At 45.6% G+C, this 27,512-nt stretch overlaps 1 protein-coding gene across 1 annotated transcript; it reads left to right on the top strand.

The window, feature by feature from the left end:
* The first annotated feature begins 440 nt into the window (after positions 1 to 440).
* LOC137606984 (solute carrier family 45 member 4) lies at positions 441 to 27,294 on the top strand. Its single transcript, XM_068332361.1, has 16 exons — positions 441 to 576; positions 1,555 to 1,625; positions 8,441 to 9,509; positions 18,952 to 19,140; positions 20,394 to 20,573; positions 20,656 to 20,846; positions 20,943 to 21,126; positions 21,217 to 21,672; positions 21,989 to 22,260; positions 22,343 to 22,504; positions 22,579 to 22,678; positions 22,763 to 22,843; positions 22,938 to 23,068; positions 23,165 to 23,233; positions 23,319 to 23,473; positions 23,571 to 27,294. The coding sequence occupies exons 3-16, from the start codon at positions 9,185 to 9,187 to the stop codon at positions 23,749 to 23,751; spliced, it is 2,676 nt and encodes an 891-aa protein (XP_068188462.1). The 5' UTR covers positions 441 to 576; positions 1,555 to 1,625; positions 8,441 to 9,184; the 3' UTR covers positions 23,752 to 27,294.
* The last annotated feature ends 218 nt before the right edge of the window (positions 27,295 to 27,512 follow it).

Here is a 27,512-nt window from a genome sequence, read left to right as displayed (position 1 = left end):
TGCAGCATTAAACCTTCCATATCCCAAATAAACCATTTATCTTCCTGAAATTATAAATAAAATTTTAGAGAAATGAATTACAACTATAACACCTTTTCTACACAACAGAGTTTAAATTAATAAAATAAATCTTGTAAGTCGTGTTTCATCCTGTCTCTTGAGTTGCTCAAGCATCACAAACATAATCCCTCCAATAAATTAATGAAAACCTTCACGTAACTTTATTATTAATGTTATAAATGACAACAAACAAACGCAGACGGTGATAAAACCTCCTCAAACCGCCTGAATGAGACGTAATTAATAGTAAGCGTCTCGCCTTCCCCTTTAAGAGCCCAGCCTCCAGGCTGCTGAAAACCTAGCGCCGTAGCTCCTCCCCTTTATGCAAACGACGCGTGACGTCATCGGAAGCCAGCCCCAGCGTCTCTTATTCCGACAGATATTCCTTTAAAGGCGTATTTAAAGCCCTGGCTCCAGTCGCGGGAGTAGCGGACAACCTGAGCAACAAAAGCCGAGTGACTTTCCGAGCGGACAGCGGAACCGACACGGAACCGGCGGCTGACACGACCCGTTGAGGTGAGCTCAGTGTTCCGTCAACACACACACACACACACACACACCGGTGACGGTGTGTGTTTGTCCCCGCTGTTGTTCGGACGAGCGAGCGGAATGGAAGCATCTCAGGTTGCTGCTGCAGAGAGGAGGAGGAGGAGGAGGAGGAGGAAGGAGAGGAGGGGGGTATTTACTGGAGTTTCTTCAGGCCTGCGTTAAAAACAAAAAAAATAAAATTAAAAGACGCTAATTGTAAATAATTTGATAATTAATAATAAAAGCAGGTGAAAAGGGTTTAAAAACGGGAGGAGAGGCTCGGGGGCAACACTTCGTTTTGGCGATACGAGTCGAGAGGTGACTGTTTTTATCGAGTCACTCACCTGCGACTCGACACCCCCATGAAGAAGACACCCCACCCCACCCCACCCCAATGAAGAAGACAAACCCCAGGGCTTCTTCTAAATGTGTGAGGCACTGTCAGGATGAAGATCGAGCCAGTCGAGCGAGAAAAGCTTTTTTTTGTGTGTGTTAATCGATTAATCGATAAAGTTGTTTCGTAAGCAAACATCCAGTGTTTTTGTTTTCGTTGTCTGGATGCATTTGACTTCACACTCTTATAATAAACAGCAGATTCAAACAGTGTTATGAACAAGTTCCTAATTTATGATTAATCGGTTTGGCTTCTGAGTAATTGATGATGATGATCGAATCACTTTAGTCATGCATTTACTATTAAAGTCAGATCATGTTTACAACTGTTTGCTTACGATTATGCATCTTTGTTGGCCATCAAGATGCCTGATTAGAAGTGCAGCCATCATTAATTCGACAGGCTGACTTTTCTGAGTCAGGTTCGTGCACCTGAATGCATCACAGGCTCGTGGTTTCCATGTGTGTTCCGTGTGTGTTCCGTGTGTGTTCCGTGTGTGTTCCGTGTGTGTTCTGTGTGTGTTTACTGTGTGTTTGATGTGACCCAGCTTCCTGTGTCTTGTGTGTCTTCAGGCACGACTTGCAGGGCCTGGACCCAAACCACACCGCCTCAGCGACATTTATGAAGCTTTCAATGCCTTTTGGTGAGTGTAACCCCCCACACCCTTCACACACACACAAACACACACACACACACACACACACACACACACACACACACACACACACATAAATTTTAAGAAGCAGCACTTATTTTGTTTTTGTTCACTCAAAAAAAAAAAACCCCAGAAAGTCCAAAGCAGGCAGATGTGAGGTGTTTTTTTCCCCTCTGCCTTTCTTTAAAGTTAAACGTGTTTCCGTTCAGCTGAAAACCACAACAATCACAAACAGATGATGAATTTGATGTGTTGCGTGAGGCGTCATGTGATCGTGGTGGTTTTGCAGACACACACACACACACACACACACACATATAGTGTTTTCAAATGATGCCTTGTTGTGACAGCTGAATCAGCCGAAGTGAAAGCATCAACTTCCTCTTGATGAGATGTTTGCTGACTGTCAGCCGGGGCTGAGCAAGCACCGGGTTCTTACCACAGTCAGATGCACGAGACGCGACAAGACACAACTGGTCTCGCACACACACACATAACACAACACACACACACACATCTGTGCCTTTATGGTGACATCTTATTGCATTACATCCTATTCAAGCCGTTTTTCTATGAGACGAACCTTGTGTAAATGTTCTTTATTGACAAGTACTTCATTATTAAGTACTTTATGAACAAATTCGTACTTTGAACGTCTATTACTTCAAGGCTGGAGCGTGGGGGGGGGGGCACATGAAGAAACAGGATTACAATTGTTTGCGACAGAAGAATCCAAACAAGTCACAAAAGATTGTAAAAAAAGTTTTCAAGCTCTTTATTTCACACACACACACACACACACACACACACAAAAACAGCTGCTTTGGCATCCTGAACCTGGATCCTATACGTTGTTTATCCAGTTCGTGCTGCTGCCGAGTTTAGTACACAAACCTGAGGGAGGATGAACGCCTTTGGGTGTCAAATCGAATCACTACCATCAATACCTTCCCTTATCTGTCTCTCTCTCACACACACACACACACACACACACACACACACACACACACACACACACACACACACTTGTTACAGTTGTAAGGCCTTCTTCTATTGTTGGATTCACTTGCAATAAACAGCTTTGCTCGGCCTTCACAGAATAGACGTGTGTTTTGTGTCGGAGACCCGACGGGACGTCTGGACAGTATTTAGCCCTGACTTTCGGTTCGAGGACACACACGCACACACACACACACACACACACACACGCCGATGCTGTCAGAGCCATCATCAATAAAGCAAAATGTTTCCTAAGAATAGCGCCTCTCTTCTCTCAGCTCCTCTTTCGTTCGGCTCGGCTCGCTGTTCTTCTTATTTTTTTTCAGACTCGAGTTCCAGTTCTCTTCTTGAAGTCCAGTTGCTTCGAACCGACCTTTTTAAAGGTCGTCGTCTCGTTGTGTTCACGGGTTACTCGCGTTTCCGAGCTGCAGCCTGAGGGTCGTGGGTTTGGTTTCCCTTCGTTGATAAACGGCGCAGGTGAGAGGTCGCAGCTCAGGGTGAAGCAGCGGCGGCAGCGGCGTCGTCCGGCAAGATGTGAGGCTGATTGTTGGCGCTTCAGATCGTAACTGCCGTGAAACGGTCAGAAAATAACTTGATTTGTGAATCGCTGCTTTGTTGCCGCTAACACTGCCGCCTCTCTTCGTTCCCGAACGGACATCACTCAACCGCCGCGGCTCTTTCATTCCAGAGGAGAACTTAATTCTCCTCAATGGAACTGAAAAAAATAATTTCTGCATCGGCCTCGTGATTTGGATCCAGTCCGAAACTCAATGTTTTGTTTTGTTTTTTCCGGCCCGTGCCACGCCCTTCCAGCGCGTTAAATGAAAGTCTATTTCCTGCAGCCTCGCAAACAAGGAATAGCAACACGCCGCCTCTGCTAAAACCGGGCTGATACAATTTTACACAGTTATTCTGTTTCTTTCAGAATACAAAAGTCGTGGGAGCAGCTCCTAGAATTCATCCTCGACCTTGGGAACAAATAAAACCCACGCAAAGCGCAAATAGAAGCTTTTCTGCACAGCAGGGTGCAAAATCAACTCTCAGCTTCACCTTTTTAAAATCTGAAAAAAAATCCCCTCAGGGAAACGGACATTTAGTTCCACCACATCTGATGACAGTTTAAAGGCGGTTTGACCTTTTCGAAATCAAGGTCACCTGTCTGAGGCCTCTTTTTTTTTTTTGCTTTTTCGCTGTGGGAACCGAAGGCGCCGACACGCGATCCTGTTTTTTTGGGACGTTTTTTCATGTTAATAAACCAGTTTTTCATCTCTGAAGCAGACGCGCCATCAGTAGCTATGCTATGCCAAGGTTGCGTGATTTCCCTGCTATTTGCACACGAGAATGAGCCGTTCAATGTTTCAGGCGAAGCTGACATTGATGTCGGATGTTTCAGCCGCTCTGGAAGCCTTAGTTTCAGAGTTTAAGCCTCTCTCTCTTTCTCTCCGAGGTGTATTTGCAAAGTCGTTTCGAACCGCAGTAAAGATGTCAGCTTTTCGGAGTTTCGGGCCAAATCCCGCCCCACCCCCCCCACCCCACATCTTCACTGACTCATCGTGAGTGTAATCTGTCCCAGGACGGAAGGATGGCACTTAAATTATCAGGGAGCTGAAGGGTTGGAGGTTGGCTGGGAGTCAGGAGCTTTATCTGGCGCGTCTCGGTTGACCTTAAGTCTTGGCGTTGCAGCGACAACAAACGGCAAACTCTGCCCCCCCCCCCTCCCATTCCCACTCCCTTTCTTTTAAGAGCGTTATTTTGTTTTGGGTTGGAAGGAGGAGCGTAACCAGATGCGGATTTGGATTCCGGATCGGTTTTCACGACATTGCGACACCATGAATGCTGGGACAGTCGGGGCAATAAAAGAAAAACAAAAACAACACCCCAGGAATGGACGCCGAGCGTCGCCCAGTCTCTGGACGTGATCGGATCCAGACGCGTGAATCGGATCCAGATGCGGATTATCATACAAATCCGTTGGGTTACATCTGCTGGTCATAAGGGAGGAAAAACAAAAACACTGATGAGAAGCACGAGTTTGATTCGGACGACGACGTCGTTGTCACGGCGACTCCTCCACGATGTCCGCTGCCCTCAGAAACACAACATTGTCTTGTGCTTGTGTGAAACTTAATCAAACAATTAGAGGAGTGCCACTGAACACACAATTACACCGGTGGGTGTAAACACACCACCCTGTCGCCGTTGGTGTGTTTTCACACACCCTTGTTGACTGTTAAATGTCTTAATTGGATTATTTTTACATGTTATTCCACCAGCAGATGTTTTTGTTCTTCGTTCGGATTCGGCAAAGCAGTCTGGAACCTGGAGAGGAAGTGTTGGTAAAATATTCAGTGAGTCACCAAAACACGCCTGGTTGGAATTTGAACATGTTGGCGCTCATGATGATGACTGTGGCTGCGTGTGGGGAAATAATAGACGCCGAAAACAACCTTCAACGGCAAGGAAAATATATTTTAGGTTGAACTTGGTCACTGGTTCTGCCAATTTAACGACAAGAAACGACAGAGAATGAAATTTGCGGTTGAAGCAACGGCGGCGTCCAGTTGCAGCAATGCAGCTTGAAATGGGGGGGTGGGGCAGTTGGGTGGTGGGGATGGTGTATTTGTCTCCGACAGATCTCCAAACTGGTTTGTGCAGATGGGTTCTTACAGGTTAGAATCCTCATTGTGCTCTTTGTTTTTTAATGACTCATGGGTTAGAAAGAATGCACACACACACACAGTCTGGGAGGCTCGGTGTGTGTGTGTGTGTGTGTGTCTGTGCTCTGTGTGTGATGTTCAGCCAGTAATGTGACTCCTGTTTAGAAGTCGGCCAGAGATGGAGGAGCCTATACCTAGCATGCTAGTGAATGATCGTCACGGCAACCTGTCCAGCAGGTAATGACATCACATTCTTACCGGCTGTTATCATGCGTCAGCGATTTGTCGTTGACTCTGGTGCACGTTGAAACACATGTGCACGCCCCCCCCCAACCCCACACGCTGCACTGCAGCAGCGCTGCACCATAATGCACACATTCAATCTGTATACCTCTGTCTACACCCCCCACCCAACCCTCTCTGGTGCTTATCCCTTCCATCTGCCTTCCAAAGCTGGGAGTATGGTTCTATTTCATGGGAACGCCATCCATCCTCTGATCCGTCTGCTGGAGCTCATCCAGCAGGCTTCAGATGAGAGGTGGGGTACACCCCGGACGAGACGCCAGCTCATCGTGGAGCACAGAGCCAGTATATTACCCCTAAATAAGCTGCCTCCAGTCTGCCTTTCAGGTTAAATATAACTCTACTTTGCCTTGATTGACTGTCTTGTCAGTACCCTGGCGTTCTTTGCCCCCCCCACCACCACCACCACCACCAGCCCCGTGACCCACATCAGTTTCTGGTCTGACCCCCACCCCCCACAGGAAACCTGCGCTGCTTATCTGTCCATTCACATGGCGTTTCAGATGAGTCCAGGCTCGCGGCGGACTGGAGTCACATGTCAGAGACACGGTGGGGGGGTCAGGTGGTGATGGTGGTGGGAGGGTGGGGGTCAGGGAGATGGAATGGGAGCTTCATTTTGTGCCAGTGTTGCAGGTAATGTGGCCCGCGGCGCGAGAATAAACACTCACCAAAATAGACCTGGTTTTGTGTGTCAAGTGTGTGTGTGTGTGTGTGTGTGTGTGTGGATCTGTTCGACACAAGATAAGGCACACTCTGACTATTCAAACGTCTGTTTTTTCCCCTCCATCTTATTTATTCTCTGAGAATAAACATCATCTTGTTTTTGTTTTTAAAATTTGAGTCTAAAAACCCGCTGATCTCATCTTTTTAACCCTTCGCCTTCTGTTTCATCACCTTACCCTCCCTGCGCGATAACGGGACGGCGTTCCCGGCTCGCCGTTTTGTCGCCGGGTGCAGATGGAGGCCAGATAACGCCGTCATTCCTTCCTTTTAAGCCAGACAGCCTAGATGCACTCGTCGTCGTCGCACTTGGACCTCATTACTCGTCTTTCAAACTGGTCGAGCGACATCCAGGACATCACATGTTTTCACAGTTGAGGGAAGATGGTATCAACACAAGGGCGTGGCTCCAGTCCGTCTGAACTCGCACTCATGATGGCAGTTTGACATGTCAGACAAATACCTCAGCGACACCTCACACCGTGAAAGACGTCGTTTTCCCGAAGGCCTAAAGTTTTGTGTACATTTTAAAACTGTTAAGTCTCAGCCGTGACATTCTTCTGTTTATTTTTCCCATAAATCAATGAATCAATAAAGAAAATAATCCCAAATATGGATCAAATTTACCGTGCAGAATCCCGAGTAACTTGGGCTCTAAAACAAATTCTCCATTAAATCCATTCGTACCCGTCGTTTTACTGCGTCGTTCGGGGTCACGTTGGTGTTTTCCAGCTGAAGATGGCGTGGAGTGTGTTTTGAGTTTCGTTGTTCCCTTCATGACACAACAGGTTGAGTGTGTAATTCCCACCGGACCGAGCCGCTCCCGCTCCCGCCACACTGGATTATGGGTAATGCTGGAATATTTGCTAACAGGTTAGAGACATGCAGACGCTGTTTTTGATCTTTTGTTCTCTCCTCTCGCACCAGATGTTGTGAGGTTTTGAGGGTTGTTGGCGTGTGATTAGTGCATATTTGTGACACAAACGTGCCGTAAAACAGGTTATGTAATCTCCTGCTGTGTGTGTGTGTGTGTGTGTGTGTGTGTGTGTGTGTGTGTGTGAATTATTTATGACCACCTTGAGTGCTCCATGAATGTTAATGAAGACATGCCAGAGATGAAAAAGAGGATAAATATTTCAACCTCCCTCCTCTTCTTCTTCGTGTTTAACTCCTTTCCTCCACCTGTTCAAGCCTTCCTCTCGTCCTCCTCCTCTGGTTTTGTTTTCTTCCTCAATCCCTTGCGAGGAAACCCGATGAGGGTCTTAGAGCTGTTGTTCTTCTTTTAGTGTGTGTGTGTGTGTGTGTGTGTGTGTGGTTAACGTGGCGAGCCTCGGTGTGTTTCGTGTGTGATGAAACATTCCGTCTCCATGAGTTACTGTATAATCCAGCGGCTGCATGCAAATATACTGGATTTGGAATTTAACCCTGAGGGAGACATATTGAATGCCCCCCCACTCCCCTTCTTTTTTTTTGTGTCTTTGACTCTGCCCACACACACACACACGCCGCCCTGTCCAGTTCCAAAGAATGTCCGAGTATGTTGGAGGATGAGTCATGTGCTCAAACCACTGATTTAGCTCTTTAAAATAGTCTTTTCATTGGCGATTTTGTGTGTGTGTGTGTGTGTGTGTGTGTGTGTGTGTGTGTGTGTGTGTGTGTGTGTGGGGTCAGCTCGCGCTCTTAAGATTTAAACCTGTGTGTCGCTTTAACCTGATTCAGTAAAGGCACCTGTGGCGGGGTCAGGTCGCGCTGTGCAGCTTTTTGGAGGCGGCAATCAGTTTCCAGCTGTTGCTCAAAAGTTTTTTATTTAAACTATCAAATCTAAATAAATAAAGAAATAAATTCTGTTGATATTGAGGTACTTTTCCCTTTTTTTCCTGCAGAGCCACTCTGTTTGGTTTTGTCTTTTATTTCCTGATGTGGGTTTTTTTTTCTCTTCTTGTATCAGCTGTTGTGGAACTTAATCACCTAACCTGACAAATGATGATGTCATCACCTGCGATTCTAACGCTGCTGTTTGGTTTTTTTTTTCTCTCCTCTTTTCCTGTTTGTTCCTCTCCTCTGACCAATCGGACGCCTCCATCCGCTGCTCCCGCCTCCCCGGTGGTTGTCCAACTCCCGCAGATTGATCAGCCGATCGATGGGGATTTTCAGAGGACCTCCGCCGACCTTTGCCACCTCCCGTCCTCCCATCTCCAGCCCCGCCCACTCCGTCATTCAGCCCGCCCCCCTGCTCTCTAAACACAAAATGACTCTGGAACTCACTGAGTGGTCTTCTATATGGATTTTATCTGCTTGTAATAGACAGTAAAAGAAGAGGGTCAACCCTCAATGAGAAACAAGCCATAAACATACAACACACACACACACACACACACATGCACACATACACAGACACACACACACAGAAAGAAGCAAATGCACAAATTCACCTGGAATGTATCGCTCCATCTTCCTGTGAAAATTCTTTTATTTCAATTTTTTATTTCTTCAAGTTTCTGGAAACGTTTTTAACTTTTGACAGTTTGATCGGGGAAAATTAAGGAGGATTTATTCTCATTTGACCTACTTTGAATAACAACTTCGTTTGACAACTGATTGCTGATTTTTGTTGGACCTTTTTTTTTTTTTTAAAGATTTTTTTCCCGCTGTAGCTCTAAGACCCTTAACTTGATTATTCTTTTGATGTATCCAAAAAAATTCACTCAGATTGTAGCTTGAGATTGTATTTAACTAACTTCCAGGAAAGTCGCTTCTAACTACCAGCATCCAGATTCATTTGCGGTTTTTATTTTTTTATCTGCAGGTTAATTGGTCAGATTTATTTAGCGTGTCACAAGAGGTGCGCTTGTTTTTCTCATCGCGTGCATGCCATCCGCCATGCCTCCCCAGAACACGGAGGCTGACGCTATGCAGGTCGGGTCTGTGGTGGGCGGGGTCAACTCCAAAAACTTCGAAACGTCTGATGTGGAGAAAGCAGGAGCGGGAGTCGAGACGGATGATTTGGGAAGCAAAGGAGGAAGAGGAGGAGGAGGAAGAGGAGGAGGGCAAAAAGGGGAGGAGTCATCGAGCGAGAGCTCCATCGAGGGCATCCCCCTGAAGAGATGGGTGATGAACGGGGCCGTGATGTTCGGCCGGGAGTTCTGCTACGCCATGGAGACGGCGCTGGTGACGCCCGTCCTGCTGCAGATAGGTGAGTTCAAATTTTCACGAGTTCACCAATCCACACGCAAAACAACGCCGAGTCATCAAAAAATACAGCAAAACGGCTCAGCAGCGTCAGAAATATTCAGTTCAAAACGGTTAAAAGCAAAGCAGTCTGACTTAAATACTCATCAAGTCAAAGGGAGGGACGCATGCAAACAATGTCGACTCAGCAGAAGTCCCCCCCCCCTTCCCTCCAGCTGTTTTTAATGAGGAACAGGTTGTTTGTTCAAGACTCGGTAAGTAATTTCAGCGTCAAACCGACGTTTCGAGGCCTGAAGGGAAGGAGAGATGAAACCTTATCCTGTTCACCTTCACTTCACTGGATCTAGCAGGAGATTAGCTGACTGGAACACACACACACACACACACACACACATGCAGAGACAGTTTTAGTCTCACTTGCACTCGTCAAAGGTTTTGCAGAGTCATGTTTCGTCTGTAACTATCCGGGGTGGGGAGACGTGGATATGTTTGAAACGGCTACAGATTGATCCAATGTAATCAATAAAGCTAGGCTAGGCTAATCAACAGCTGCTCAATCTGACCTTTTATTTTTTTTTTAATGCAGACCCCCCCCCAAAAAAAATAAGACGTACCATGGAAGGCAAAAGTCATGCAAACGAAAACCAATGTACACACACACACACACACACACACACCTTCCAACTGTACGGGCAGGAGTCCAAGTTTGGGAATAACAAATATTGACCCCCGCCCTCCCCCCACAGCAGCATGCTCAGACTTGTGGTGGTGGGGGGGGTTACCTCCAGGTTAACCGGTTGGCTCGACCTGAGTGACATCGTGTGTGTGTGTGTCACAGACACACTGTGCAGCAGGAACACTTTGGTCAAGAGCCCAACGTTTACACAACCTACTGAAGTTTAAGGAACTTCTACCGTACAAGGACTGGCTGGAGAGAACACGCAGAGCTCGTTTCTGTTCCGTCAAGTCATGCGTGATCCGTCAGACCAATGAGATAAATCTGTGATCCCAAGGAAAAGAATTCAGCAGAAAATTTGCTCTTTCACGGTCTGTTTCCAGACCCACCTCATGGGCATTTTGTCTGGTTTTTCCAGTCGGATCGTGATTCATCCTCCAGCATCTCCTCCCAGTTCGGTTTCACGGTCAGCTCTTTTTTTTTTTTTTTTGAAAAGGTGCCCTCAGTAAGAGCATTAGCTAATGTCTTAACGCTGCTGAGAGAGACACGAGCCAGGGACAGAGAGAGAGAGACGGAGTCACTGATGAGAGAGGGATTGGAAGAGATTAAAAGGGCAGCAGAAGGGAAAGGGAAGGGAAGAAGGTGATGCAACCAGGACATGACGGTGCATTCTGGGAACGTGTTGGGTGAAGGTGCGAGGTCAGACTGACACAGAAAGAATATTGACTCATCAAGACAAAGCTAAACAACAATATGTGGTCAACATGTTTATGATCTGTGTGTATTCATGTTCAGGGGCATTTAATAGGTCACAGAAAAGAGCTTTATTAAAGTCAGCTTTATTGTCAAGTGTACCATATATGCACAGATGAAATCGCAGTCCTCTCTGACTCACGGTAAACAGGCAGTACAAGACAGGCAGTACAAGACAGGCAGAGCAACGCAGGCAGTACAACACAGGCAGAGCAACGCAGACAGAACAACACAAAGTATGAGACAAAACACAAAGGAATGGTAAACATCTCTATACTTTATGCGAGGGAAGTAGTGATAGGACTTTGGATTAAGATGAGTTGGCACAATTTTATATCAACAGACATTGGGTTTGAGTAACGCAGATGCTAACGTGTTAGCATGCATACCATCTGGTTTTTCTTAGCTTGCCGTTTGAGCTACTTTCTCTTCATTCTGCATCATCCCAAAAGTTATAGCTGCCAGATTCATGCTAGAACGTGCATTATTTACCATTAGACTAATTCAGTTATTAGCAATATGCTGATTTTTGCAGCATTCGTGACTTTTACCGTGTGGCTTCTACATGCACGGAGTTATTTATTGTGCAGAAAGTCGGCCTGATCTCTGCCTGCATGCCAGGTAACGTAATCCCATCATGCTAGCTGGCCTGAGCTAGCAGGTGACCTCGCAGACGCAGCGATACAGGGTTATATAAATGACTGGCTGGATGTCACACACTGACTAATCACCATAATCTGACCCAGCAATTTATGAGAACGGAGCAGATGAGATGAAAGACGGAGTAGGTGGATAGACAGATAAAAACGCTCCATCTGGGATGTTGCAGTGTGACACAGGGCGGGTAGGAAATCATCATGTGGGAAGGAGAAAAACATCTAAATAAAGATGGGTTGAGAATCGGCGGTGTAAATTACATTCCTGTCGGATGACGAGGATCTTCAGCCCTCGATTCTCTTTTTTTTTTTTGCGCTTTATTTGCCTCTGTCTCTGCAGAGAGAGGGACTCTAGTCTAGTCAGTTATTTAAAGCCTTCCTATTTATAGCTCTTTATATAATCGCTGCAGTAACGTTGTTCATTTATTAATGTTATTGCTGCACACACACACACACACACACACACACACACACACACACAGACAGAAAAGGCCTTTCAGGTGTGGGTTTGCTAACAAACAGCAACGCAGGAGCGACCGATCGATGCAGGGAAGGACGAGACAAACAGCAACAGCAGGGGGTCGCCGTGTGTGTGTGTGTGTGTGTGTGTGTCATGACATTAATGCAGAGTCAGCAGACACTTGAAGACAAAGACATGCTGTGTGTATTCATGTTGGTGTTTTTTACATTCAGCGGTTGATGCTTCAGGTATGCGTGAGCCGTTAGTTATGTGAGGAATGCAAATCTGTGCAGGTATTTGTGTGTCAGCACATTCCATCCCAACTGCCCCACACACACACACACGCGCGCACACACCCACTCCAGGGAAGTGCAATCACCCAAAACAAGCAACTGAGCTCTCAGGTGATGCCGGGCACAAAGAAACATCAGGGACAGCAAATTAGCTTAGCTGAAAACCGCAAACTGTTCTGTTCTTATTTTGGTAACTGAATGGTTTCACAAGTCGTCCTCTCTTAAAGGACAAAAACAGGATGAACTATAATAAACATAAACAAAAACATGTATGTAAAACCATTTAAAATAAGTGGAATATATCTGCCTATATAGCATAGAATCATGCAAAATATTTACTGCAGTTAGCCAGAAAAGGGACAACGCTAATAAACACACACACACACACACACACACACACCGCGTCTGAATTTATTACTTATTCAAGGTACAAATGTTACAGTTGCACAGAAAAAACATGTATGTGTCTGTTCTAACATAAATCCTTTTAATTTATCAGGTTATTAAACCCACAGAACTCCATCAATCAAGGATCAAACTATCCATGAGAATAAAGAAAAATAACATCAAACACAAGTTAGGACATTAACTTTGTCTGAGTTAAAATGAGCTTATTTAGTGCATTGTGGGAAATGTAGTTTTGGTCAAAGCATACTTTTGACCTTTTATGCTCTTGCGGGCCACATAAAATGATACGGCGGGCCACATTTGGCCCCGGGGCCTTGAGTTTAACATGTGTTCTACACTATCCCAATACAGGGTTCATTTAAATACCCTCTTCATGAAGCTGAAGCTGCTATATTTGTTATTTCCTAAAAATGATAACAATCTTTAACAGCCCATGCTGCTAGCTAATTAGCTAACACTATGCATATAAATCACCATTCATTAATAATTCTCTACGCTTGATATCTGCTTGTTTTTCCCTCAAGCAAGGCTTCAGTACACTCATCAATCAGACTGTCGAGAAACCCTTAAAATCTTAACAGCGTGTTGCACAAACACACACGCACACACACACACACAGCGTGCACAATGGGCAGAATAGCAGCCAGTGAGAGAAGCGGTAATGGTTAGCCTCAGGGTAATTTTATGCATGCATGTATTTAAGAAGGGGTGCTGGAAAACATCTGCTTCCACTCACACTGGTCGGCTTTGACTGCCAGGGACTGCGTGGATGGATAGTTCAAACCGGTCGGTTTGAGCATTCCATTGAGTGGACGAAGTGACGACGTCGAGTTTCATGTAAACACAAGCAAAAGAACAGCTATTTTTCAGTCTATTATTATTATTCAAATACCATCAAAAGAATAAAATATGTTGCAAATATTTGCCTTTTTAACGCCACTTTCAGTCGGTCCCTGAATGCACCATCATGAAAGGTGCGTTTGCTGACCGCCCTCCCCCTCGGTATTTTGCGGTTACATAAGTTTACCGACTGGTTCCCGCTGATTGACGTTATTGATCGCTCCTGCTGCAGGAAAAGGGCAGTCAGCTGTGCTGTTTGCAGCTTCCTGTGCGTGATAGGTCAGCTGCAGTCATAGCTCCGCCTCCCAGCTGTCGGTCGCGTGTAGCTTAACGTAAGCCACGTCTCAGATGTATGGGAATAAAGCTGAATGAGAGCATCGGAGTGTGTTTTTCTCTCTCTGCATCAGTGTCTCGATCTCGACGGGAGGTCGACGCTTCACTGTAGCGACGTTACGTAACTCTGCAGACTGGAAGCGTGTGTGTGTGTGTGTGTGTGTGTGTGCAAACATGCAGCTTCACACCTTTTTTAATGGCACGTTTTACACCGACAGGACAGTTGGTGGGATTTCCCTTCCAATGCACACAGCCGCTGTCATCACAGCTGGTCTGCTTGGAGCTGCATGAATGGATTTCCACTACATGTGAAGCGATGGGGGTGGGGGGTTGCGTGTGGCAACGACCTCACTGGTCCTGATGGCGCTGACCTCCAGGTGTCCTTGCTCGGCAGCTGTCAGGCTGTTGGCATCAGTTGCGTGTCGGAGATGGATGTTCTGCAATGACTCACTCCTCCCGCTGCCAAGGGGGGTGTAGAGGACGACCGTCATCCATCCATCCATCCAGCCCTCCAACAAACCAATTATGAGATGTGTTCCTTTAAAATTGTGCATCTCATAATTGGTTTGAATGGAATAGTTTGTTTCCAGTAGCCGAGGCATCTTTGTCCTTGGATGCAAAAGTTGTCGCCATTATCTCAAAATCGGCTTTCCGCTCTCGTTCTAAAAAACTGAACGCAAACACATGAAAATTTAAATTTACATAGAATTATCCGTGTTAATATGTCAGATTAGCCCTGAACGTCCGTCTGTCGCTACACCTGACTGTTTTATTCTGAAACACCTGCTTCCTCCTTTCTTTTCCTTTCCTCTCGCTTTCACCCTCCTTTCTTCCTGCCCACTTTCTCCCTTTCGCGACCTCTGCCCTCCTCTCGCTTTCATGCCATTTGTCTGGCTGTTTTTTTTTCCGCGGACGTTTTGTCATTTTTCTTGCGGTTTTTCTCACGCCGGCGCAGGAAATGAACATATTGTTTTGTGTTTATGGGAAAATGGGAAGGTGGGAGGGAAAGAGAAGAGCGCTGAGGTTTCAGAAGGAGAGAATGAGTTTCTTTTGAGGTGGAGTGTTTGATTTCAGGTCCTAGCCGATGGGGGCGGGGGGGTAGCGGCGTCGTTATGTGTGAGAAAGGAGATCTGATGGGAGAAAAGCGAGGATGGATGTTATGGTCTGGAGAGGTGAAGCAGAAACCTCACATGGATGGTGGTGGTGGAAGAAGGAAAGAATACGTCACTGTAAAAAAATACTCAGTCCCCTTATAAAGAGGCTACTTGAGTAAAAGTATGTAAAAGTAGATCTGGAACAAGAGGATGAAGCTATATTAAGATTCGGACACACAGACACTCCTGTTATTTGGATTTGGTCTTTTTCATGAGATTTGGAGGAACAATGCGAGCATTAATCTTTAAAGCCTACCGTCTGTAATGCAGAACCGGCTTCTGAGTGCACTGGATATGCTTCATTAATCTTAATCTGCTCCACATTTTGCACCAAAAAAAAAAAAAAAAGATTAAAGAACTCACTTTGCCTGCCCAGGTTGATTTTCTCCGGCTTCCACAAGAAACGTTTTAACAAGTCCTGACTGCTCGCGCCTCGGAATCGGCTGCGATGACTCATGAATCATGAATCAAACATTTATTTTTTTGCTTTTTGGTCATTAAAGTATGTTCCACACTAAAAGGCACACCTAAAAGTCTTTAATTTTATCAATATTTTTATAATCCAATATGCCTTTATGTATGAAAAAAGTTTTAATGTAGACCATTCACTGAAGATGATTTCACATATGTGTTTTATAATCCAGTGCGCATTATAGTATGGAAAATACTGTTTTTCTATGTTTTTGTTTTGCAGAAGAAAACAGAGGAGGCTTCTCCACAGTTTGGAATTTTTCAATCCCAAACATCACGGCGCTTTGGGAAACTGTATCAGAACAAATCATGAAGGGGTGACCAGCTAATATATAGTAATCCTTGTTCTTCAAACCGTCTAGAAAACAAGGAAAGGGCTGTTTGGGGGGAGAATGTGCAGTTTAGGTATGAGCGACTCCGTTCATCTGGAGCGATGTCACACTTCTCTTTAATGACGGAAATGGGCGGGCGGTCGTCAGCGGGCGCCACCGCGGCAGGTAAAGGTGACGCCTTTTTACTTTCTTTTTTTTTTAATCGTCCGTCAGACAAACACTCCCCTCAGTTTGGACGAGACGTGTCCGATCCGAAATGTAACGGTCGCAAAACAATTGGAGTTGGTGGAAAAACACAACACGCCATGCAGCAGCGGTGATGAATAGGCAGTCTGTCTTCCATGTGTGTGTGCGTGTGTGTGTGTGTGTGTGTGTGGAGGAAATTCCTGTAGTAAAACGAGTGCGTTGGTGATGGACGGACTGGATTGTACGTTTTGCTTTCCCACGATCGTCAGCCGTCCGCCGACTTCGAGCTTTTTTTGTCCGTCTCCCACCTTTCTGTCTCGCTCACCTTACCTTTTCTCTCATCCTCCCCCATGGTCTCCCTTTTGATCCCTCTCCTTTCTCACACTCCCTCTCTCCCCCGTTCCTTCTTTCTGTGTCTTCAGCTCGTCTCCTTTCTTTTTTCGTCTTTCTAAAATACTTCCTGCATTTCTGTTCTCTCAGTATTGTTCCCTTTGTGTGTGTTTGTACTCGCAGTACTAAGATTGTGTGGGAACTTCGCTGTGTGTGTGCGTGTGTGAGTGATGTTTAGTGTGACGTGTGTGTGTGTGTGTGTGTGTGTTTACTAGAAGCTGTTTTCCTGTTTTGATGTTGACAAACCTACAGACAGATTCCTATCAGTGGCTTTGTCGCCTGCTTTATGACTCTGCTGCTCTTTTCACCTCTAACAGGTGATGTGTGTGTGTGTGTGTGTGTGTGTGTGTGTGTGTGTGTGTGTGTGTGTGTGTGTGTGTGTGTGTGACACACATAAAGGGGTAGAAACCAAACTTTCCTCTGAGTGAACAAATGCCACAACAGGAAGCCCCGTGTGAATGACACAGCCATATTAGGAGACAGGAAGTGGAGGTGATGGAGTCGCCGTGGTGACAGGGTTCCCAAGACCCGGTCAGCTTGGCGTCAGGTGAGGGGGGGGGTAACAGGGGGGGTCCTGCTCGTGAGAATCAGGCCAGATCAACAGTAGAAGTTAAAGAGTCGATCCATACCTGTCATAAAGTCATGATAAATAAAACATTCCTCTAGGTCTCCGCCTCCTTCTGCACCAGCCAATCACGTTTCACCTCATGCTTTTGCTGGGCACATTTTGTCCCCTCACTCGTTCTCCTTATGGAAAAGAGCCCTTCAGACCACATTTGGATCGCTGCCTGAAAAACTTTACATGCATTTCTTTAGGCATGCATTTAAGGCAAACTATTTTCTAGGGGGCGTGCTGCTGCAGCAGAACCACAACATCCACACTTTGCAACGCCCAACCGAAAAGTTCTGTGGTGTTATGTTGTTTTCATCACAGCACAGAACATTTTTATCATCAGAAGTCACGTTGAATCAATCAGACCGGGAAACGTCTGCAATTTCTGACAATCATGTGACGGATGGAAAGCAATAAAAGCATTAAAAGCATTCGCAAACTCGTCTCCATACTTCCGTGAAAACTTGGTGTGAAGAAGAAACTCACAGATTATGTTGATTTGTATGATATTTTCCTGAATTATCCAACCAAATGAGTTCTATCTCACTGGCAGAGTCATTTTGGAACATTTGCTACTTGCAAATAGATCCTGCAGGACATTTTGGCATGCTAGACAAACTCTTAATAATTAGAAGATTAGGCACTTAGTAATTAATAACAATAATTATATAATATATTATTAATATAATGGTCTGTTTGAGGAACATTAAAATGCATTCAAATTCATTAAAGCCTAAGGTCTCCTCAGACAAATTAGCTGTCATAAACCTGTCTTCCTTCCGTCGCTTGAGGTGTTTGTTTTTTGGCCATCATTCCACGTCTTGACTGTCTTTGTCCCTTTCTGGACCTTAATAGCGTGAGGTTCATTAATTTTACTGTAGTTTCTTATATGTGATTAAAAAAGTAAAGGATTCAAACCCCATAAACTCACATGTCATAGAGTTGTGAGGTCTGATGCATTTCAATGGAAGCTTGCTTTTCCTATGAGACGAGCAATGTGGCGTCAAAAAAAATGTTCCGCATTAATCCCATGTGAGATTTATGTGTTGGATCGTCAGATGACTTAACTTAGCGAGCAAACCGTCCACTTCCTTATTGATGTCCTTCCTGTCAGCAGTCTATTACAGAGGGTTTGAACTCCGGTACATCAGATTGTAATATCAGACTTTAAGCTATAACCTCCAGATTAACAGGGTTAATTAAACGCTGTTGACTGATGAGGTTTTGTGTTCACTTTCGGTTTTGTATTATTCAAAACTGTTGAAAGCCTGTGGACCAAACACCTTTAAAAGATGCTTCCACTCTGTGTCTGCTAAAGCTAAAGGAGCCTAACTGGTTTCCACAGACTCCACTCTGCTACTGGAAAAGTTAACATAGTAAAATGACCATGGTAATAACGCCAAAGGTACAGCGCTATGAATCCAGATCTGATGCCAAACTGTGTCAAAGACAACATCAATAACAAAAAATGGAGAAAAAAAGGAGTTCAACCAGAATTATTTGGCAGTTACAGGTTTTATAAGCGCTTGCATTTATCTTTAATGAGCATCTTTTCAAATGCTAAGAAACTTGAGTCTCTTTTCACACAATAATGTGCTTAATGTCCGTTAAATGTGATGCATTAAAGCTGGTTCCATGCATGAGCTGACCTTTTTTATGTAAATTAAATGTTGTTTCAAGTCATTTAACACTAATTGTGTTCAGTGTGCTCACTAATTCTTTTACTACATAGAACACCAGCTAATGTATTATTCTCAAAATTATTGTAGTCTTTTTGTCTTTTCCAATTGAAAAGAATACAATTTCAAACCAAATAAAATCGCAGATTAGTAGTTACTAGCTCCACCTGGTGGACGACTGAAGAAATGTATCTATCTGCAGGTCTTCCAGAGCAGTACTACAGCCTGACCTGGTTCCTCAGTCCGGTTCTGGGCCTGATGTTCACCCCTCTGATCGGGTCAGCCAGCGACCGCTGCACGCTGCGCTGGGGCCGGAGGCGGCCCTTCATCCTGGCGCTCTGCGTAGGGCTGCTGGTGGGCGTGGCGCTGTTTCTGAACGGATCGCTGATCGGTGAGTTTCCGTCACCTTCAGTTAGCCTGCCTTTAGCTTTTTATTTTTTATTTTTTCAACTTTCAAGAAGATTTTTTTCTTTTTTGCATCTGCTCAATTTCACTTGATCACAGTTGCCGTGGCAACCATACATCTACTATTCAAGATCCTGGGGATGTATCTCTGAAATCATGTCCTTTTTAGCGTCACAGCTTCAGACGGATGGATTTACCCATCCTGCACCGATGGTCTGACCTTCATCCAATTACATCATCCATATGTTAACCCCAAGGACATATTCATCCATTCCAATCAAGATAATTGATCAGTCACCAATCGTGCCACGCAGATATTGATCTGTGGGCCCACTGAGCGTGGTTGTGTCGGTGATGTCATTAAGTACATCCTCCTACACACTCAGTTGGACCAAACACTCCTGATCGAACCAATCAGGCGGTCTTTGAATTAGTCTCATCCTGGACATAATTAAATTATGTCCAGGATTAATTAAATTAAATTATTATCCAGAGGATAATCACGTTAGCGCTGCACTAACAGTATTCCTGCTGACAAGTACCGCCTCCTTGATCACTTTAAGGGACCTTTTAATTTTTTTTTTCTGGTGGGGGGGGTGTTATTCTGTGTACAAGAAAACCTGATTGGACCTGAAATGTCCTTCAATGCAGCAGAAATGAAACAAACCTTTAAAGGAATTAGAAATAACATGACGAAGAGCTGAGTCAGCACATTCTATTCTGTTGTGCCGCCATTCATCTGCGAGGGTGGGGGGGGGGGGCTGGCACTCAGGTCGGTTGAGGGCACCAAGCTCTGTGTGTGTGTGTGTGTGTGTGTGTGTGTGTGTGTGTGTTGACATGGGAACAGAGGAGAAGGCAGTTCACAGGGAAATGCGTCCTGTTTGCTTCCCCCTTTCCACCAATCACAGTTTACTTCCTGTCTGTCTGCCTGGGTAGTGAGCAGAGCTGCCCCATTGTGCCACACACACAAACACACACACACACACACACACACACACACACACACACACACACACACACACACACACACACTTTCTCATCAGGATTGTTCACGTGTCGAGATAAAGGTCAGACGCACCATGCAGGGCAGCGTGGGTTATGTACACTGTTGATGCTGATGGAACTCAATAACATCTATTGATCAGAAGTTGAGCATCGATCAGGTTTACATCACAGACGTTTGTTGTATTGAACCAATATTTTATTTAATCGTATAAATGTGGTCTTTTAATTTGACAGGTTTGTCCGTGGGTGACGAGCAGGGGAGACAGCCAATAGGAATTGTTCTCACGGTGCTGGGCGTGGTGGTGTTGGACTTCTGCGCGGACGCCACGGAGGGACCAATCAGAGCGTACCTGCTAGATGTGGCCGACACGGAGGAACAAGACATGGCGCTCAACATCCACGCCGCCTCCGCAGGTACGGAACAAACCTTTTGTCCGACCTTGAAAGAAAAGCGTCGGCACCGGGTCTGACCCGGATCCGTTGCCCTCCTGTGCAGGTCTCGGGGGGGCAGTGGGCTACTCTCTCGGGGGCTTAGACTGGACGCACACTTTCCTCGGAGTGGCCTTCCGATCCCAAGAGCAGATCCTCTTCGTCTTCACCTCCGTGGTCTTCATCATCTCCGTCGTGCTGCACCTCCTCAGTATCGAGGAGCGCCAGTACTCGCCCCAGCAGGACAGGCTGGACCAGGTACCTTCAGCTGTAGAGAAAAACAAATAAACAAACAAACAAACAAACAAACACCCGTCAGGTTTCCTCTGATGTCTCCTCTCTTTGCTGCTCCAGGAGACCCCAAATTGCCCCAAACTTCCATCAGCCAATGGCAAGACGGCACTTTTTACACCCAAGCTGGAATTGATCGGAGAAGATGAATCAATGGACACCTATGACCTCTATGACCCTTACGGAGATGACCAATCAGAACGCGGGGATAGGGATATGGACTTCCTGGAGGTGGAGCTTGTGAGAAGTGAGTTTCTCCACTCAACATTCTTAACTCGTTATTCCGTCCTTCTACTTGTTGACCGTTTCCTGTTCCTCTCCTCAACCCCCCCTCCAGGTAAAAGCGACAGTGTCCTCGCCATGGCGGACGCCACCATGGACCACCTGGACCATGATGCTTTGTTCCTTTGCCACCTAGAACCCTCCATCTTCGCCGACCGTCTCTCGCCCTATCACGGCTCGCCTCCCACCGCCTCCTTCTTCAACCTAGACCACTGCACTTCCCCCGCCCGCTTCGGGAACATCCGACGCAGCAGCAGCGCGGGAAGCCAGGACCTGCTCCGCCCCCAAGCCAACCACAAAACGCACGCCGCCGCCGCCTCCAGGATCTCCCACCTGTCTGCTTTCCTACAGGAAATGGAGAACGACGAAGGCCAAGAGGAATTGTTGAACAACCAGCTGAACGAGCAGCGGGCGCTGAACGGACGCCTGTTAGCCGGCGCAGCTAATGATGGAGTTAGCACCAACGGGCTGAGCGCTAAGGGGCAGGTGCATCGCGCTGGGATGGTCAAAGGTTCGTATTTTTGTGCCATCAGGTACAAACTACGGCCCGCGGGCCATAAACGGCCCTTTGAGCTTTGTAATCCGGCACACCAAACTTAAACTATATGTAAACTATATCATGAATTTTATGAAATATAAATCGCCGCTATATCACGTAATTTTGTTATTTGCGGGGGTGGTCCTGGAACGCGTTAACTGCGAGTCACGAGAGATTTACTGTAATCAAAATAATTAGAAGTAGAGAAGTAATAAATTGCAGAATTCCATGTGTCCCAGCAGTCAAAACGTTTCCCCACCCCTGATGTAGATTGTCTGTCTTCTTCCAGCTGCCAGTACAGGAGCCCCGGCGAGGAACCCCCGCCATCGTCACACCTTCTACCGCCAGCCGTCCTGCACTTTCTCCTACTACGGCCGGGTGGGGAGCCACCGCTACCGCTACCGCCGCGCCAACGCCGCCTTCCTGATCAAGCCGTCCCGCAGCATGAACGACCTGTACGAGGTGGAGGCCCGTCACCGCAGGAGGAGCCGGCAGAGGAGCAGGCATCGCAGCGGGAACACCAACTCCTCCAGCGGAGACACGGAGAGCGAAGAGGGGGAGGTGAGGACGTCTGTGTGTCGCCTCCTCCTTTCTAGAGGTTGTTATTTGATCGCCCCCCCCCCTACTCCCTCTCTCCCGAAAGGTGGAGACCACCGTGAGGCTGCTGTGGTTGTCCATGTTCAAGATGCCTCCGGAGCTGCTGCGCCTGTGCGCCTGTCACCTGCTCACCTGGTTCTCCATGATCGCCGAGGCCGTCTTCTTCACCGACTTCATGGGACAAGCCATCTACCAGGGCGATCCCACCGTACGTCAAATTCATCCAAATCAAATCCAACTGCTTACTTAACGTGCTCACACAGGTTCTATCTTCTCTCTCAGGCGCCGTCCAATTCTACTTTGTTGGAAAATTATCACCGCGGCGTCCAGATGGGATGTTGGGGGTTGGGTATTTATGCTATGACCGCCGCTACCTGCTCAGGTAAGGAACTCTGGGACGCCAGAATCAACTTTATTCTTAACATTTCTCTTTGGATTAACCGATCCACTCGTCTATCTTCACCAGCCATCCTTCAGAAGTACCTGGACAACTTTGACCTCAGCATCAAGGTCATTTACAGCCTGGGAACACTTGGATTCTGCATAGGTAGGAACTCCGAAGCAGCGATGGAATGGAATGAAAAGCGTGTGAGCAGCTCAGAATCTAATAACTCTGGGGGTTTTCTTTTTTCCTACCATAGGAACTGCTGTCATGGCAATCTTCCCTGATGTATATGTTGCTATGGTGATGATCAGCAGCATGGGAATCCTCTCCATGAGTATCTCTTACTGTCCTTACGCCCTGCTGGGACAGTATCATGAAATTAAGGAGGTATAATCCCTGCTATCATTCACCGCCCCTAACACTAAAAGCAAAACATAAATTGAACTAAACTAACGGTAAGTGTGTGTTCTCTCCCTCCTGCAGTACATCCAGCACAGTCCAGGGAATTCCCGGAGAGGTTTCGGCATCGATTGCGCCATCTTGTCCTGCCAGGTGAGCGTTCCGGTTCTAAACGCGTTGTGTCTCACATGTAAACTAAACGATGGTGTTCACGCGTTACGACTTTTCCCTCTCACAGGTGTACATCAGTCAGATCCTCGTCGCCTCGGCTCTGGGTGCTGTCGTGGAAAGCGTCGGCAGCGTCCGTGTCATTCCCATGGTGGCCTCCGGGGGCTCCTTCCTTGGATTCCTGACCGCCTGTTTCGTGGTTATTTATCCAACTCCGAACAACCAGTGAGAAATCAACTTTTTCTTTTTCTTTCCCTAGATTTACATTAGGATTCTACTTCCAAGGAGAGATTTTAACAGATTTAATAATTTCCACCTTCAGGGACAGAGACTCATCCAAAGCGTCGGAGAAACGGGCCTTAACGACGCTGGAAAATCCAGATGACGGCAAAACAGCCGTTACCGTGGTGATAGAAAAACCCAGCTTCCTGAAACTGGGCAAGGAAGGCAAGACCACCTCCACCACCGCTTCCTGTCACATGGACGTCGAGTCGACTCTGTGAACGGCTGGATGAGTCGCCAGACACGTCGCTATGGAAACAAGGAATTTCACCATCGCCGATTGGAAAAAACGTGATCGTGTGCCGCCATCCTGAGACCAGTGTTGCACCAGACCAACTGAAAGAACGTCGAGTTCCCATGTCACTAAAAATTCCTTCCACCCCCCCAACCCCCATGGACATTCGAGGGCGGGGCCAGGGACAGTCAGAATTAGTTATGTTTTAAAGAGAGGTTGTCTCTGTCACTCAGGGCCTTTAGGAGGCGCTGCTGAGCAGCCACCTGGACGCAAAATTTTCAGGGGACTCAAAGCAACACACACACACACACACACACACACTCACCTCGATGTGGGCGCAACACAATCGAATGATGAACATAACTGATGACTATTGGTCCCCGAAAGATGCAATCTTTTTTTAAAAAAAAAACCCACAAATGCAGATAATCGTTCTTCCTCACGGTGGAATCAGCGCCACCATTGTTCGCTCACCAAAATAAACCACACCCCTCGGCTTTGTGGGACTTTTTACAGCAATCCGCGACAATAGCTTTAAGACTCCAGAGACTTTTGTTAGAGGCATTTCTGAAACTTGACTCCTGTGGAGGGAGGCGGGGGTGGTGGTGATTGATTGATCAAATATCTCCACTTTGATTCAAAGTGTGTTTTGTTTTGGGGTTGCTGTTTTTTTACTCACCCTCCTACACATGGAAGGAGTGTCTCAGCCTTCACTCCGGGTTATATTTAAGGTCAACATTGACGTAAGCTGAATATTGAGACTCAAAAATACAAATTTTCAAGTGAAATTCCAGGAAAGGAGGAGCGTAGATGCAATATGCATGTTATACAGGGCATTAAAACCCCAAATATTAGTTTCCCGACTTATTGAGGACCCAGACTGATGCTTGTTACTGTTTAAAATAATCGTACGAAACAACCTGCTGCACCGGAGGACCGGAGGAGAAAGATGTGGCGTTTCTTGCTTTATTTAGCGGAAAACTGCTGTTAGCACAACGTTTGTCACTAACTGCACATTTCCTGAGCCGTTAACGAAAGAGTGCTAAGAAGCATTCGCTTTTAAAAGTGGCGGAAAATCTTAGAAAGACTTTGCCGAGGAGGATTTTCTCTCCTGCTTTAAGTGTCTTACAAAGTTTTGACGATGGACAGAGCGACAAACAAATGTTTTTTGTTCCTGAAGCCGGTGTGCTAATTATGATCTTCCATTCTTTTGCACTCACTTAATCTCAGCTAAGTTAAACACCCTTGAATCCTGCGTCATTCGTTATTTAACGCACATACTTGCGGTTGGCGAAAAATTTATTTTAATTTGATCTCAATTAGTGCAATTTGGTATTTTGCAAGAGTCCCTACGGACCCTAAAATGGGATTTTTAAGAAACTTGACCGAGTAAAATGGAAATTTGTCTCCTCAACCCCCCCCCCAAAAACATTAATTAATCAAATTACACAGAACACTAAAAGAATTTCCAGAAACTATTCATTATTTTAATGCATATTTGCCATGACTCTAATAGTCCATTTTGTGTTCCTCAGTTTAAAACTGAAGCGGAGTGAGGCCGGAGTTCAGCTACGCTCTGACTCATTCAGGCAGTAATGAGACGATAATCATCAGTTATTGATTATCAATCAGGAATTAAAACAGGTTGGATGTGAAATGGTTTATATTGTCGTGACAGAAAAACAGAGACAGGGAAAACTTTTAACTTCTACTTTCGGACAAATCAGGTCTTTTGTCTCCTCTGGTTGGTCAGGTGAAGGGGAGGAGTCTGTCGGGAGGTGAGGGGGGGGCAGCAGGGTTGTTTTTTTTGTGTGTTTTTTTGTTTTTTTACGGGTTGAGGATTTGTTGACGCATGAGAATAGAAAGTAATCAAAATGTAAATTGCGGTGAATTTTTTTGACTGATTGAAGAGAATGTTTATTCTAGCGGTGTTGAAGCATGTTGGAGAGAATATCCTGTAAAATAGTTTACGGTGCAAAAGATTTCTTCCATCCTTTCAGGAACATTCAATCGATCCCAGAATGGAGTTTGGAGATTACCGGGATTAAAAAAATTTAAATAAGGATGTGATAATGAGGTGACGCAGTCGGCACCGGGGCAATAAAATATTCTCCATCGATTTTTAAAAAAGGACGTGGAGGTTTGCATGCGACAACAGCAATATGCACGTGTGGAACACCAAAGTATGAATCACTCGAGCTCTTTTATCGTCCTTCTAGGTCAGGGATGTATTTTGTAATGCATGGCTGGACGTTTGTGTCTTTTTGTTTGAACTTCAACGAGGAAACAGAAAAATACACTCCTGAAGCTGAAGCATTGCGCTCGGACCGGGTCGGTTCACTCGAATACTTGAAGTGCAACTGGAGCGTTTTCGTTCCGACGCGGCGGGAAGTCTTTGATTTTTTTTTTTTGCCCCCTCCATTCGAGCCTTTTTAAACGCAGGAATGTTCAGGCAGCAGCACGGCCTGCTGGGAGATCTTACCTTTTCATTCCATCGTGTGACTTCAATGTTTGTTTTTGTATTAAAAATCAAAAAGTAATGAATGTGAAGGGATTTCAACTGAAATCATTTTTTGTTTTGTTTTGATGACGGGAGGTGGGGTCTGAAATTGCACAGAACTTGCACATAAAGTTTAAAAACAATTTTTTTTTTTAATCATAAAGAGGAGTGTGTTGCAAAAGGAGGGGAGAAAAAGTAACTGTGGATATTTATTATTATTATTTTGTAGCTTTTCTTGTCTATAAAGGACATTTTCTCTTAGTTTCCAAAAGAACTCTTTGGAGTTGTTCTACTTTTATGGGACGTGGTCCGGATGTAGACTGGATTGTGTGTCTTTGGTTGTGTTACGACTATACACACACACACACACACACACACATGCATCAAAAGGCAAAGGATGTGTTAGAAGCATCGCCTTAGTGTTTGGTTCTCAGTTCTTTGCAGGTTTACACTTAAACTCTGGAATCAATGGCTCTTTACAAGTCTTTACTGCTCTGATGTTGGAGCTCAACTACAACTTGTGTTTCTTTGTGTGATGTTTTATTTCGGCTGAGTCACACACACACACACACCAGCGTCCGGCGCTTGCGCTTTTTCCTCGCCAAACAAACGGCGACGGGACGATGCTGTTTCATGTCCCCAGCCGGCAGCCATGCAGTCAGTGTGTGTGTGTGTGTGTGTGTGTGTATGTGTAACTCTGCCTCAATGAGTGTGTTACCAATAGAGAGACTTGTGTGCTTTGATCACCCTAGAGATTAAATCAAGAATACTTAAAGAATGGGAAAGCAAGTATGTGCAGTGTATAATATATGCCTTCTTATTTGGATAAAAAAGATGTAAATATTCATATTTCTTTTAGTTTCTTCTTTTTTGCTGCTATATAAAGATAATTATTTTTGTTAGTAGTTTGGTTTTCTATATAAAGACTATATAAATCTCTATGTTCTGTAAATACGCTTGAGCCTTTGTATGTAGGACTCTGGATGAACACTGTATGGAACGCACCTTTAAAATCTCTTCAGAAGTAAACTGACAATGAGTCCTTTAATTATTTCATTGTACTTTTATTATGCGGTGTGCTTTTCTTTGAAGGAAATTTCCGTCTGGTTCTTCCCCGTGACCCCTGATGACCTTCAGACGGGACCTGCAGCTTCAGGTCGTTTCGGTTTGTGTGTTTGTTCGCTAACAGACGGTGAAGTTCAGTGGCGGTCTGTTGTTAACTTCAACATTTTCAAACTAAAGGGGAA

This window comes from Antennarius striatus, chromosome 14 (genome assembly GCF_040054535.1).
Source record: "Antennarius striatus isolate MH-2024 chromosome 14, ASM4005453v1, whole genome shotgun sequence".
Lineage (NCBI taxonomy): Eukaryota > Metazoa > Chordata > Actinopteri > Lophiiformes > Antennariidae > Antennarius > Antennarius striatus.
Note: the sequence above shows the minus strand (reverse complement) of the source record. Positions and strands in the feature narration are given on the sequence as shown.